The sequence below is a fragment of the Eupeodes corollae genome, chromosome 2, assembly GCF_945859685.1.
Source record: "Eupeodes corollae chromosome 2, idEupCoro1.1, whole genome shotgun sequence".
In the NCBI taxonomy this organism is placed as follows: Eukaryota; Metazoa; Arthropoda; class Insecta; order Diptera; family Syrphidae; genus Eupeodes; species Eupeodes corollae.
The window spans coordinates 136,946,957-136,963,122 of record NC_079148.1 but is presented as its reverse complement, the minus strand read 5'-3'; the positions used below and the strand labels follow the sequence as shown (position 1 = coordinate 136,963,122).

The window sequence follows — 16,166 nt, the reverse complement described above, 5'->3', positions numbered from 1 at the left end:
TTTTCTGTATATGGATCCCTATATCTAGGTATTGGTGCTTTTTTTTCTTCTACCATTACAACTATAAATTCGATTATAATGACAGGACAAGGGTGGGGCTCGAGATGTAACATATATATAAAGCTTAAAAACGAATAGGCAGAGAGTTTGTAAGGACGAAACGAAAGGGATAATGCAGTGTGCATTTTCGAGTTCAATTACCTTCCATTGGATGGGAGCGGAAATCCATCCAATGTCCATGAAATTTGCGGCGTTGGATTTCCGGCTGCCGAGCATTTCAAGCTAACTGCCGGTCCCGGTTGTAGAGTTTGCTCAATGAAGCTGTACAGCAGCACTGGCGGAGCATCTGTAAATGAATATTTAAAACGCGTTAAAGTTAAACTTTATTTTTTTTTGTATTTCTAGATTTAAATTAAACAAACAAAAAAATGTGTAAAAATGTAATTGCGCTAGATGTATATAAGTACAGTGAGTCCGAGGTTTTGTAGATAGATGAACCTATAGAAATCTCTATCTCTAGACACTATAGATATGTGGATGCGATGCAGATGTGGATTGTGGATGGTTGTTGCCAACTGAACTTGGTCCTGTTCTGTGCTGGGATAATTTCCAATTAAAGGCGAAAATGATTAAGTCCAAATGGGAGTGATAACGAGATAAAAGAGGACATGCTTTTTTGCTGTTCCCCCCAAACACGTTATGAACTACATCTAGTACTTTATACTAGATATACCGAACAGAGGGAAAGAGGATATGGTTTGTTGTATAGCTCAATATACCATGTAACTGCCATGGCCCCTCAGACTGACCATCGTCATCATCAATGTTGGTAATTGAGTTTGTGCAACGCAGTAATGGAGTTAATTCAATTAAAGTTGCGTATTCGGGCAGCAGACCGGAGAAAAAGAAGTCTTGACTCTCCTTCTTTGCTTCTGTGTAAAGTGTATAGGATCCTGACGAACTTTTTAGCAAAAAGGATGTTGGTTCAGGGTTTGATTTTTATAAAGTACACGAGCTTATACCTACATATAGTCTATGCAGCAGCTGTATAGCTTTAGCTTTAGCTTTAGCCCGCATTGAGCTAGAGAAGTTAGTGGTGCATGTTCTTTGTGTTCAACTGCAAGTGATTAATGAAGTGCGCGACCAGCAACTAAGGAAAGTATGATTTTTTTTCAGTTCTGTTGGTGAATTTAAAAAAAATCCTATTCCTGCAAGTTTCGTTTGGAACGACGACGTTGCCATCGTCGTCGTCGAGTTGCAGTCGTCCGTCTCCATCGTAGTCATCGTCATCGTCACATAGTCCAGCTTGTATATTATGGAGGTTTTTTGTGCCGTTTGTGACGGGTAAAAAAGACAAATTGTTAAAGTTTTGTCACAGTTCTGTGCAAAATCCAGCGATTCAACATCAACTATGTATAATATACTTATATGTATGTGTAGAACTGTAACACAGTGACGACGCGATGCGATGCAATCTGTTGAAATCATTTGAGGCATGAAATTCGAAATAACTTTTAATTAACTTCTTGACAAGTAGGTAGGTTAGGTAGGTATGGAGGTACTGATGATGGAACTTTATTTCTATAATATAAATTCTTGCCACTATTGCACCGTTGCGTTGCGTTTGGCGGAAACAGTGGTAGTGGCGGCAGAACACTGCTTTAGCTTAATGGCATTGATGGCGCGCTTTTCTTTTGTATGCAACTAAAGACTTTGTAAGAGAATTGATGTAAAACTTTGCCCCAAAGTTTAAAAATTTTCAAGATACTTTCTTTAGATTAAGCGTATAACTTTAATTGGATATAAAGATGTAAACATGAAATAGAAAAAAAAAACAAAAATTAGCTTTTTGAGGGTGTTTTTTAATTTATTTTATTGTTAGGTTTGGGTTTTTTGATACATATTTTAATGTGCTTAAGAAATAGTTATACTCAAAGTTAAAGTAATTAAGAAAGTTTTTATTTTGCTCGTCTTACAAGATGAATGGGTTATATTTTACATGGATTATTAAAACACTAAATTTTGGACATAAAATAAAAGCTAAAGGTATAGACAGACAATAAAACCATGAAACCGTACAAAATGATTGTAGAATGTACCATCCCCCAATGAAAAAGAGCTTAAAAAACTTTTTTTTTGTTATTTTTAAAGTTTAAAGATGACAAGGTGTAGTTTTGAAAATTCTAAAAAGGAAATTTTAAAATTTTTATTTTTTGAAATCGATGGTCTATACTCATTTAACCCCCTTAACAAATTTATACAACAGATATAATTCTTTTTTACGTTTGATATTTTACAAGGTTTTGTGTCAAATTTTCATTTAAAAAATTCGAAAATAGTTCATTTAAGGAGGTCATCCCATGTGACAGCTTGTTTTTTGAAGAATTTTTAGGATTTTTTTTACGACCAGTAAATAGATACAACTTTATTAAGTTTATTATCATTTATTAACATAGTTCAACAGTATAAATACAAAATTTTAATTAAAAAAATTGGAAAGAACACGAGTTACACCGGTGTGAACAACTCCACCACGGAAAAATGGACTCGCATTTCCTCCACGATTCCGGCTGATTGGCTTAGTCATTTGGTCAAGCCGTTTTTGAGATACGATGGAGGAAAGTTTGATAAACACAGTTTCAAGTGCTCTTAACTATGAAAACATCAACTTGCCTTTCAATCGTCGATGCCTGGTTCATAGAGTATTTCTTCCATTTTTTCTTGAAACTCTTTAAAAGCAGATTGTTCCGGTCTTGAATCGATTCTGTCTTGTTTAACGGCATCGCTTTAGCGCCGCTCAGAAGGTGAGATTCGCTTTTCATCACGTTTCTTAACATAAGTATGGGCTTCGCGGCCTATAAGGTATCCCATAACCGACATTTCTTTCAAATTACCTTCAAAACCTTCATTAAAACTTTCCTGAATAACTTTATCAGTAAGTTTACCTGGTCCTTTTCCACGGTTGTTTTATCTTTTTTAACAACCCGAAGTCGTATCTTTTGTATTCTAGACACATTAAACTAGCAATTTTTGAACCCATCACATGGGATGACCCCTTTAAGTTTAAGGTGTTTTCTATTTAGATATTCGAGATTTTAAGCCACTTTAAATAAATAGAAAAGAGGATGCGACCGACACTAATAACGTCCCATCCAGTGCAGTAACAAAAAACTATTCTTATTTCAACCCCCACTCCCATCTTAATTTTGTTTTTCTCTTCTTGGTGTCTTTCTTCACTTTACTGAGAGAGAGTAGGACGGCCATGGTTTACCAGCTACTTGTTCTCTCCCTCAGTATAGTGAAGAAGATCGAAAATAGATTTGGCAAATGGATGTCACAAAATACACGGCGAATGAGTGATGCCAAATACATATACCAAATCGCTTTTTGGACGCTTTATAAAGCGATATTCCGTAGGCGGGATGCATTTTTCAAAAACGAAATAACCAGTCTTAAGCGCGGTAGAAGATAAGCTAATGAAGGTTCAGAGAACAGTTTGCGTGAGCACCACAGGGGCCATGCGTACTTGCCCAACGAACGCCTTAAACGTTATTTTGAATCTTCTACCAATCGACCTTTTTACTAAATACATAGTTTCCTGCAGCGCTATTAGGCTGAAGGAATCAAACAGGTGACCACTGACTACTACACTCCTACTTTGAGCCTTAGTAAGGGTTTTAAGGTTATTTTCCCATCGAGAGAAGATTGGGAGGATGACATCGTGTCGATAGGTTTCGACACAACCATCTTTACTGACGGCTCAAAGATGAAGTGCGGAGTTGGTTCTGGGATCTTTTCTGACTTTGCTAGCGTTTTAAGAGAGGCATGTAAGATACTTAAGGTTGCGAGCCTGAATATTAACCTCGGTGTCGTGCTGATCTGGGTTCCGGGCCATAGTGGTATCGTGGGAAATGAACGGGCTGACCAGCTAGCCAAGGATCGGCCCTTCATAGCTCACTTGAGGAAATGGTTAACATTCCTCTTAGTGCTATGAAGGTTAAAATATTTTCTATCTACAAAACTGAATCAATTTTACCCAACTACATTATATCTAGGAAGATATGGCCCACCTAAACGATCTTCTATGCAGGCCAAGGCAAGACATAGTCTGAATTGTTGGGGTTTGTATCGGACATTGGCCTATAGGAGTTCATGCAGAGAAGTTGGGTATCTCTTACAACACCTTTTGTCGTAGTTGTTGTGACCAAAGAGAAAGTGAAACGATAATCCATTTCCTCTGAAAATGTCCTGCTTTGGCAAACATTAGAATGAAATACTTTTGAAAAGCATTCTTTCACGGACTTGATGAGTTATCTGAGACAAAGATTAGAGACCTAATCTTTTTTCTCAATGCGACAAAATGGCTCTAACATAACCGCTATGACGCTTCTCTATAAATCTATCCCTTTCAATAAAAGGTCAAACGAGTTTTTGGTATGAAAACGGCGCACTAGCACTTAGCACTACATCGCTAATTAGATCTCAGGCTAGGTTGCCTTGAGATCACCATTTTTACCTACCTAAGCGCGGTAGAAACCTGGTCCCCGACGCTGAAGGTACTCATATTGAGGATGGTCGCTGGCCCAACGTAATTCATTAAAACTTAAATTGTAATTTTTTATAACGTTAAGAGCGAGTGCTCTTAACATAAAATCTGAGTAGGAGACAAAATGTTGAAAAAGGTCGATTCAAAACAAGGAAAGCTTCCACTTTTTCCTCTCCGTTAATGGAGTTTAAAATTACTTCTACACCAAACGTTTTTCCTACTTTTATTTTTGTATTTGGTGAGAAAGAATGCTCGATGAGATGATTAAGTTTTTCTTAGGTTTCGAGGTTTTAATTTTCTTGGGAATAAAAGTGGGTATTGGGTAAATGCACTCATGGAATCGCCGTAACCTGGAAGTGATACCAGCACGGCGAATTCCTGGGAATGACTTGCATTCTGATGGGAGGGAAATTGCGAGTAAGCAGCACCGCGGCATTCCGACATGTTGGCGATCTTCAGCAAACTTGCTATGAGTGGCCAAAGATGACGTGATCAAGATCCGCCACTCCACATTGGCTGAAAGCTATGGGGGTTAATGAAAAAGAAGTGACTGATTGTTTGCTGGTGAAGACCGGAGGTCACGAAGATCAGTAACTTAAGAAAAATTAAAAAGTGAGATAGTAATTTATATTAGTGTTTGGAAAAAAAAAAAGTTTTTGGAGATAGAATGTTGTGGTTAAAAGAAAAATTGTTGGTGTGGAAGATAAAAGGAAAAGACATTGGGAGTAGGAAGTAGTTGTAGAAGGAGCTGAAAATTGATAATTATCAAAATTTATATATATATTGGTTGTTTCTTTGCTTGTTGCGAAATTTTGGTTAATTTTGAAAATAGTTTTTCAAAGAAGTATACTTTTTGTCTACTACGGTAAATCGTTTTTTTTCCAAAATATTACGGAACACGCGTCCCGTTCTCTAAATATATATATATATTCCAGAACCAGGCCTTAATGGTCCATCTTACTATGTCTATATATTTTTCTCTAAACTGTGCACTTTGATTTCGAAAGGAATTTGAGGTTTTCTCCTTTTTGTAAGGTTTCTCAGACAATAAAAAGATTAACATACAAAAAAATACTTTGATTCTTTTATTTACATTGTGGTTCATGATATTCCTTCACCGTCGTTCTTTTTTTTTTAAAATAAGGTTTGCAATTTCCTTATTTACTTTTCAGAAAAAAATTGCTGGCACCCTTTTCTTTAGCTTACAAAAAGTAAGAAGGCCCTCTGGCATTAAATCAATTTAATCAAAAATCATTTTTTTTAATTGATTGGTCATTCAATAAAATTTATTGTCCAATCAATCAACTAGTGAACCCAACCCCTTAGCTTGGTGGCAATACTTATTTTGCTGTCTTGTAACACTTTTTAATTCGCTTCGCTTTCCTTTTTAATTCGCCTCTTCTTTGAAGTTTTGCATTCTGGCAAATTTACATTTGTAAATAAAATAAAATTTGGTTTCGGTTAAATAATCTTTGCATAAAGAAAAAAAAAACTGTTACAGTACGGACGTACGAAAATCGTTTATTCGACTCTTGGTGCCTTGAAACGTCGAGAAATGTCAAAATTTTCAATAAGACAAATTGGCAAACATTTTGTTGACCCCAAATATCTTTAGAACCATAACGCTAAAGACTTCAATCAAATTGTATACTTTATTCTGAAAGTCATTCAACTTTAGGAGCTTAAAAACCTCGAGAACTACTTCCAAAAAATGTTGTTTTGAAAAATCGAAGAGATAGTTTTTTAAACAACAGCGAACAAAAGTTCATAAAAATTGATTTTAGTTTCGTATATCTTAACATTAATTAAAAATATTGCCTTCAAACTAAGTATTTCCAAAAAAAATTGTTTTCAACATTTTGTTAAAACTTTTAGAAGAATCCAATAGTATACAAATTCAGTTATAAGTGATGTTTGTCTCTAATATCTCCAAAATAAATTAAGGTATTAACTACAATATTATTTTACTCTATGCAAAATATTGTTGTTAACTTAAGATAATTTTCCGTAATAAATCCAAACGGCATTATTTTTTGTGAATAAAAATGTACCTACTATATTGTTGTAACTTTTCAATATCTTTTAAGGAAAATTCAATTGAGAACTTTGTTTAAAAATACAAAGAAATACATTAACTTCAAACAATTTTATCTGAAATCGAAATGTTGTTATTAATAAAATTTCAAAACTTTTAGAAACATCTACAGATGAGCAAGAATGGAAAAAAGCAGTCGAAAAGTATTTGAATTTCGTTTAAAAATTTTAACCGTTCGATATTTTATGCAAATGACGTTTTCAAAATTTAATAAAAATCTAATTGACATATTTTTTGTGGGAGCTGGTCGAAATGCTGTATTTTAAAGTGATGTATGGTCAAAATTATCTCTGAAACTGTATGGCCATAATACTGTATTGTTAAAATTCTGTATTTCAAAAAAAATAGAGCAATTTTTTACATTTTCAAAACGATTTTTATTTGTTATCCTTATTTACAGCATTTTGAAATACATAATTTTGATATTGATACAGAATTTTGAGATGCAGTGTTTTAAATACAGTATTATGATCAATACAGTATTTTGACTCCAACCCATTTTTTGTATTCAAAAATTAAAGCCCTACCTACTTCTATTTTCGTTCTTATACTTTTTAAAGTACTTAAAATGACAATTTGGTTTTATGATTTTAGTAGACTTAAAAATGTGAGAATATTTCCAAACTTTAAACTTGTAATTTTCCCATATCTGTTTTTAAAGGAATTACAAAAAAACATAACAAACTTTAACCAATATTGTATAAAATATGATAAGGTACATTATGCAAATTCGTATTTTTATTAAAATGAAAATAATATTCATAACCTTAATATAAAATAAAATAAAATATATCTCTCAAAATGAATTCTACAAAATTATTATTGTATACATAAATATATATGTTTGTAAATGTATGAGTACAAGAAGAGAATGAAAGTTTACAAAGTTATTAAACAATTATTTATTACTCTATTAATATATACAACCCTCGAGTTGATGAAGTCCTTTTAACATCATCATTTTATTTTCCCATGAAACATTTTCAAAGGCAACAATAAAAAAGAAAAACAAAAACAAAACAACAAAACTCGTATTTTTATTAACCCATTTGACCATATACCCTTAACCTGGCTATATAAGCTTGATACACTATAGGCTGACGACCTTTCAACAAGACTTCACAATAATACACTTGGTGCAAAAGTATAATTTTATTTCCATCATGCAGGTACAAGTCTATAAAAATATATATACATAAATATATTGAACTCTGAACCTACCACAACCTATTCATCAGAGTCAATTAACCAATCGTCCAGCAATTCACGCTTCACTAAAGAGTTAACAAACTGGTAAAATTGACTAACAGTTGTTGATAGATTGAAAGGAGTCCCAGGCAGAACCTGACGATGATGATGATGAGGGTAAAAAGGTAACTAACTATAAGCCCAGATGTAACTACACCTGCGAAAAGCCTATCCCTTTTTGTACAAAAATGATTTTTATCTAAACCCCATCCTTACTCCTTTGTACCACCAGGACACCACCATATTCCTGTAGGTACTAATCGACAATATGACATGTGTATTTAACATGTTGTATAGTGCCCAATGGCAAAAGTTTCACAATAAAATATATGGAATATGTTCATTTGAAAAAGTGGGTGGGTGGGAGTGTCATGCAATATAAAGGGTGTTTTTCTTAGAGGTATGAACTTGAAAATGAAATAAAATAAAGATGATTTTTTTGATTAGAAAATAAATTTGTGGCACAATAATTTCAATATTTCTCGCATATGACTGTAATGGATTGCTCAGACGTAGTTTAATCTGGAGATCCAATTTTCAATTTTGGATGACCAACTGTGCACCTTCGTTGATTGATATTTTCTTAACTAGTGATGAACACTTTTACCAAATGTTATAGTCCTTTCGATAAAATTTCGATAAAAAATCGCAGCACTCTTTTCAGTATCGTCATTTTCGTAAAATTTATGTTGAAAACTTATTTTAACGAATGTAAATGATGGATTTTCATTCAATTTAAACCATATCTAACGTAAACTATCAAATTGAACACTTTACATCAGTGATTAAAGATTTTTTTAACAAAAAATTTACATTAAAAACGTGTCATATGAAATCTCGAAGTTATCCTTGGCTCTCTGCGGATATACTTAATGCTATTAAGGCTAGAGATGTCTCATAAAGACGTTGCAGACGTTTTAGTTTCCAGAAATGCTCCTCGAATTTGACCAAAATTGTGTAATACAAATTCTATAATAATATGTTTAACTCAGGTCAGTTGTCAAAGTTTTTTTGGAAGGAAGATAAGAATATTGTTTTGAGAAAAGACGTTCAATCTTGTGATGATAGTATTGATTTGGAAGATTTTAATGATTAATTCTCTACTCTACAAACTCAATTCAGTGGAATGTCTTCTAGACGTACAGAGAATAATACTACTAACAATTTTCTCCATAAAATCTAAATGCACCGGACTTGACAATATTCATCCTGACTTTACTATAATCCTCCTACCCTTCCTACCACCACATAACGCACATATTCATCACCGATATAATGAAATCTACATATCCCATCCTATAAAAGACTTCGAAAACTATCCCCATTCTAAAACAAGGAAAGAAGTACGAATATAGACCGATAGCTATCCTCTCTTTTCTATCTAATGTTTTTAAAGTCTGATAAGTAACCAGATAAAATATTATATTAAAGACAAGCAATTATTGAATCCTTTGCAATCTGGATTTCGGTCTAGACATAGTTTTATTTTAGTTTAACTCAACGTATCTTACTGATGACATAAGATACATGCTTTAGACAATTTACATCTGGGATAACCTTGATAGATTGTCGTCGTTCCTCCTTGTTTATAATGGTATTCCTCAAGGATCAACCCTTGGACCTTTACTGTTTTCATTATTCATTATTGATCTGCCCGCTGTTTTGCCATACTGTCAGTTCCATATCTATGCAGATGATGTCCACTTATGTGTTAGTTTTCCTGAGATGATGCTTAAGGATGCAATATCTTTAATGAACATTGATTTACAGTGTATAGATGATTGGTCCACACGGAACGGACTCAAACTCAATCCTGAAAAAACGAAAACTCTTCCAATTTCAATAAACAAACCAAACCCAGATTATTTCCCTCCCGCTATGTTGAATAATTGTTTTATTGAATATGTTGCCCAAGTTAGAAATTTTGGTTTGGTCTTTAAGAACAGGTTAACTTGGAATAACCATGTCGATACAGTTGTGTCAAAGATCTATGCTTTACTTAGAGGACAATCTGTTACTAGATCCGTACTACATACCAATATTAAATTTAAGCTGGTAAAAGAACTTGTCCTACCAAGAACAACATACGGGTGTGAGCTGATTGCAGATCTTGATTCTCAATAAGATCAAAGACTAAAGGTGGCATTTGATGCAATAGCTCGGTTTGTTTGTAACCTATGTTGGTTTGATCATGTCTCTTTTCAAGCTCGCCAGCTTTCTCTTTTCAAGCTCGCCAACTTTCTTCAAATATCGCTGTTGTATTACTCTTCAAAGTGGTTTTTAAAAAGACTCCAGGTTATCTGTGTAACAGACTTAATTTATATGTTTCTAGCCCTTCCATATTATTGCGCTCGTAAACTTTAACGTGTTTGACATCGAGCAGGCAATTTTTCGTTCATGCTATTAGTCTGTGGAAAAATCTTCCCAGTCATGTAAGGTCTAGAATCGAAAACAGAAAGTTTCAAGCAATTTGTTTTAAAAATTTCTCGAACTTGAACAGAACGCACTTTTAAATTAATCATTTCCAATTTTATTTTCCTGTATCTTGACTCAGATAGCTTTTAATTAACAGGTCTTTTGTTTTTTTTGTTGCATTCTGAAATTTGTAATTTTTAATTTTAGTCCATTTTTAATGTATAATTAATTTTACCTAATCTTTGTTAATTTTTATCACACGTTTCTTTTGTTAATTGTATCCTACATAAATCAAATTTTTTATATCCTGAACCATTTATAAGTTTAACTTGATGTGCAACTGACATTCAAATAAATATTAAGTGGTCAATCGTTTTGGACTTGTGATTTTACACATTTCCACAGAAGTTCATTAATCAGCGTTAAATGGCATGATAATGAAGATCAATTCATGGGTCCGTAATCAATAAAATGGCTCAATATTTATTATCGTTAACCTTAACGTTCTAGCCATTATCGTTTTTAAAAAAATACGGTCCAATAATTCTAGCAACACAAAAAAAATCAGTGTTTTGGATATAGAGGTGTTTCAACATACAATAGTTTATTACCATCACTCCAAGAAAGTTTTATTTACTGACGTATCCTTTTAACTTAGTGAGCTTTGTTTCTAAACAAAAAAGAGAGCGATACCAACATATTTTTAAAAAAGAGGGTGGGATGAGACCCACACTGATAACTTCCCATCCCGTTTTTTTTAACAAAATTGCGTACTATTTCTTGTGGATTTTATTTTTTTATGAAAAAAACGGACTGTTGGCTTTTTACAAAAAAAACTACTGAATATCGAAAACAATATTTTCTTTGAAATGAAAAAGTTTGAAGACTGTATTTTCAATTTTTGAAAAGCTACGAGTATTTAAATCAAAAGATAATTTTTACCAAGTTTTAGTATTGTATTTTTGTAAATGTTGAAAACAATATTTTTTAAATAAAAATGTAGTTTAAAGCCAATATCTCAAAGTTTTGAAAAGATATTTGACCCGAAAATCAATTTTTACCAAATTTTAATAATTTTTTTGTGTAGGTTTTTATTGTTTAAAAAAAAAAATGTCAATTTCATTTTTCTCAAAATGGTATTCAATTTTTGCAAAGATAAAATAAGTTTAAATCCAATGTCTTAAAGTTTTGAAAAGTTATTTGAGTCGAAAATCAATTTTTACCAACTTTTGTTAAATTTTCTTGTAAAAATTGTAAAAATCTGTCAATTTAACTTTTCTTAAAATGTTGCTTTATGTTGGAAATAATATTTTTTTAAAAGATAAAAGTAGCTTAAAGGTAATATCATAGAGGTTTAAAAAGATATTTGAGCCGAAAAACAATTTTTACCAACTTTTATTAATTTTTTTGTTTAGGTTTTTATTTTTTGTAGAAAACTGTCAATTCGATGTTTCCCAAAATTTTACTGAATGTTGGAAACAATATTTTTTAAAAGATTAAAGTAGTTCAAAGCCAATATATCAAAGTTTTGAAAAGTTATTTGAGTCGAAATTCAATTTTTACCAACTTTGAGTAAAGTTTTTTTAGGTTTTTATTTTTATAAAGAAACTGACAATACGATTTTTCTCAAAAACATTATTAAATAAAATTCAATTCAAGTCTTTAGCGTCATTGGTTCACGAGATATTTAGGATTAAAAAAAACACCCACTCAATTTTCTTGAGAGTCCTTTCTGCATTTTTCTGCAATATTATCTGATAATAAAATTTATTTGAAGGCGATATCTCTTCTGGTTCTTGAGATATGGACGACGAAAAAAGCTTCTCGAAAGTACGTACACACGCACCCACTGACATCTTTCTAAAAATCTTTTATTTCGACTCTAAGGACCTTGAAACGTTGAGAATTTGACAAATCGGACCCATTACAATAATTTCCTATGGGAAGTTAAAAAAACATGATTTCTGAAATATATTTGGACAATTTGAAAGCGTTTTTCAGGCCAGTTTGTATTTATGTTGAAACGCCGTCATCATCACTTACCATCTTACAAAATGGCTGTCGTTAATGTGTTTCAAAACTTATAGTTCCTTACCTCTAAAAAAACACCCACTTACTGGGGACAGATTCACTTACACATTTTCATATTCTATTTGTATGCCATACGTTTAAAAATCGAATTGGTAACATACACACACAAAATACAAAACATACATCCACGATTTTAAAATACATTCATATAAATTCACATATCCTTTCTTATATCCATGAAGAGAAAAACTCTTTTTTTTTTTAAATTATTTCCCGAGGGTTCGGTGAACGTGCTGGGACTTATGAAGACTTTCAATTATCTCCCTGAATAGATTTTATTAGTCCTCGTGGTTGGTTGGGGCTTGGATCGGGGGTTTAGTGGTTGGGGTAGGGATAGGGTACGGTGGGTAAGTGAAGAACAGTCGTTGGTGGGAGTTCTCTTCCTTCTTTTTGATAACATTCAAGTTTATATATTTTTTTTTTATTTTTTGATTGGGGAGTGCAATCACCGGAAAATAGAGGGTAAAGAGAAAAAGACAGAAGGATTCAACTGTTAATTAAACACAGAAAAAGTGCTATCAAATTCGAGTTGATTCTTTATAGTGTAGTTGTTGTTGTCGTATTTTATTTAACGAGTTCGAAAAGAGAGGTAAATCTACCTCCGCTGTTACGCCTTTCCTCCAAAATAAAAAATAAACAAGGATTAAAGAGCTTTTGTGTTGATGCTGCCTGTTCCTGACTCTGCTCCTATTCCAACTCCCACTCCAACTCCTACTCCAGCTGTCAGTGACAAAATTGCTATTAAAGGAAATCTACAGTTTTATATATCTCTACTTTTATGACTTAAATAGGTTGATGTGACAAGATATTATACTCTTACCTATACATCTCTATATTATGTATGTTTTCATGTAAAAAAAGGTAAATGTTTTTGCATAAACATTTATTTCGATGTAGTTTATTTTGTTTAAAAACCCTGAGGATAGATACTCGCTTTAATAAATGCGGAATAAAAATGTCCTGCATCCTTAACAAAAGCGGGACGTTTTGTGTACGATTACTAGTCACGATGAGCAAAGCATGGACAGAAAACATTGAATTCGTGACTCGTACAACTTAGTAACACTTTTAAGCTCTGCATTGTATAATATAATTAAGTTTTAAATTTAAATATTTTTTTTGTTGAAATTTTGTACGCTCATTTAATTCATTTAAGCTCTATTACATGTTTTTAGTGTGCTGTAAAAATAAACTTAAAAAGAATCCTTTTTTTAACATTCTGTTCATATATGTTTGTGTATTTAGCAGGACATAGATTTTGTATATAAAACTCAACTCTTCGTGGAATTTTTGTGTATTTAAATGAAATTGACTTTTATATATTTATTTTGTATTTTAACAACTGCCCAACTAGCCATCAAAAGCATCAAATATAAGGGAGGAAAAAAATAAATGATCTCTGATGTAAAATAAATTAAACATTTTCCAAACGAAATGGCCATATTGTTTTTTGATCCAATTTTCTTTTCTTTATTTTCATTTTGTTTTCGGACTAAAATTGAACTGAAAAATACGCCTCTATAGAAAATAAAAAAGGCTTTGCTTTATATTCGATTTTTTCAGTTGATTTCATAATGGTATGCCTTTAAATAACGACAATTAGCCAAAAAAAATAATATAAAATTTATTTACATAGTTTGAAATTTACATGTACGAAATTTGTTCAGTTATTTTTTGAAAAACTGAAAACAAAATAACATCACATTTTTAAGTTTTTGTTGTTAGGTTTAATATTGGGAGTTCTTAATTTTGAACTTTTACTGTGTTTTCATCTTAATACAGTTTCAGAACATTCAATTAATACCCAAATTTAGTTTTTAAAAGGTGATGGAACTTTAAGTATAATTCGGAGAAAAGCATGGAACGTTTGTGCAATTAAGTAGTTTTGTTTTATTAAACCACCGTGAATTTAGATTCATTTCAGATTGCTTTACAAAGGAATGTAACAACTTTAGTTCTATGTTGAATTAGTTTAAGTTAAGGTGGCTGTTGACGGAAAAACCAACACATTTAGACCAATAGTTGGTCTGTTGTGATACCACATGAATCTAAGGGCCTTTAAGACAATATATGTCGGAATTTGTTGGCACACAAATGTGTATTAAAAATCTCCTAGAACATAAAAAGTGAGACACTGTCTACTATTCTTCTTCATCCATTTAGGTTTTGCAAAAATCGTTTTTAGGAGTTTCAAGTCGAAAAGCATTTCTACTCATTTAGCAGTGTAAAGGCTCCTTTAACGAATCTAATGTGCAATGTTCCAACTAAAATGAGTTGCTTAATGCGTTTGGCATCAATCATTGGCCAAATTAATTTAGTTGACCTTAAACTGATTGTATTAGGCCATTGGGGTCTGCTTTCATTGTGGTATCATGCTTAAGCATAAGTTTACAACTAGCTATGAAGGTATGCAAATGTAAGGATTTGTTGGAATTCCCGCAGAGCTTTTACAAGCAGCGGCAACGTCATCAAGCGAACTGCTTCATCCGCTCATTAAAGTAGCCTGTACCCCCGAAAGCTTCCTCCATGAGTGGAAGAAGGGAACGATCGTCAAGTTCCCAAAAAAAGGAGATCTCACAAAGTACGAGAACTGGAGAGGAATTTACGTTCTACCTGCCGTTGCCAAAATAGTTGCAAAAATCATACTAGAACGTATCAGGAAATCTACACTCGATGCTGAACAAGCAAGATTCCGCGATCCTTATTGAGCAGTGCTTTGAATATCGAGCACTATTACACCTGCTGTTCAACGATTTCGAGAAGGCCTTTGATAGCGTCAACAGGGAGTTCACCTGGTTAGCTTTGCGGAGGAAAGGCATTCCAGAAAAACTAATTGCTTTTATGAAAGCAACATATGATTAATCCAAGTGTCACGTTCTGCACGATGGTAGTTTGTCAGAGGATTTTGAAATCGAATATTGTTTGCCCATATTGTTTTTGTTGGTGTTAAACGATGTACAGTGCGCAGCTTTGTCAGGTAGCGTAGGGATTGAAAGCACTAGGATTACGCGGACGATGCTTGCTTACTCTCTCATAGGATCACGGATCTCCATCAAATGACTACAAGTGTGTTGAGAGAAGCAGAAGTTGCGGGGTTGAAAATTAATTCCGGCAAAACAAAAATTATCAGCTTCGGAACCCAAACATCCTCTCAAATAAACATTTAATCGCAACCGATGGAAAAAATGGAAAGCTTTCAATACCTTGGAAGTATCAGCTCCATCGAAAGTGGAACCGAACAAGACGTCATCTTCGGCATCGGAAAAGCAAAAGCCGTGTAAGGTATTCTGTCAAAAATTAGGAGAAATAACTCTATTAGCTTAAAAAAAAAGCTTCTTTATGGCTGCAGCACTTGGAAGGTTACATCAGCCATAACAAAAAAGCTGCAAATCTTCGTGAATGGATATCTTAGTAATAGCCTAAAGATTTTCTGGCCAAACCGTATATCAAATGAGATCCTTCATAGAAGGATAGGTCAGAAACCTATAGACTCTATTACACGAAAGTGTAAGTGGCAATAGATTTAACATACGCTTCGAAAAGATAGCGACTGCATTGCAGGCCAAGCAAGGCCCTTTGCCCATTAAGGAGTTGCCAATGCAATTAACAGATCTAAGGACCGAAGTAAGTAAGTAAGTAAAAAAGTGGGTAGCTTTCTAAGATGACCAACATTTATTGTAACATTCAATGATAAAACTTACTAATCAGGAAAATATGATTTCGAAGAAAATTAACATATCATTGTTGAAATAAAGCTTTTAATAAATAACT

At 32.9% G+C, this 16,166-nt stretch overlaps 1 protein-coding gene across 7 annotated transcripts in view; it reads right to left on the bottom strand.

Annotated features, from left to right (window-relative positions):
* LOC129945954 (cell adhesion molecule Dscam2) overlaps positions 1–16,166 on the bottom strand; it is a 297,467-nt gene that overhangs the window by 157,653 nt on the left and 123,648 nt on the right. For all 7 annotated transcript variants that reach the window (XM_056055941.1, XM_056055945.1, XM_056055944.1 and 4 more), the window contains exon 7: positions 202–346. In XM_056055941.1, the coding sequence (XP_055911916.1) occupies positions 202–346 (145 nt within the window). The remainder of the gene's footprint in view (positions 1–201; positions 347–16,166) is intronic.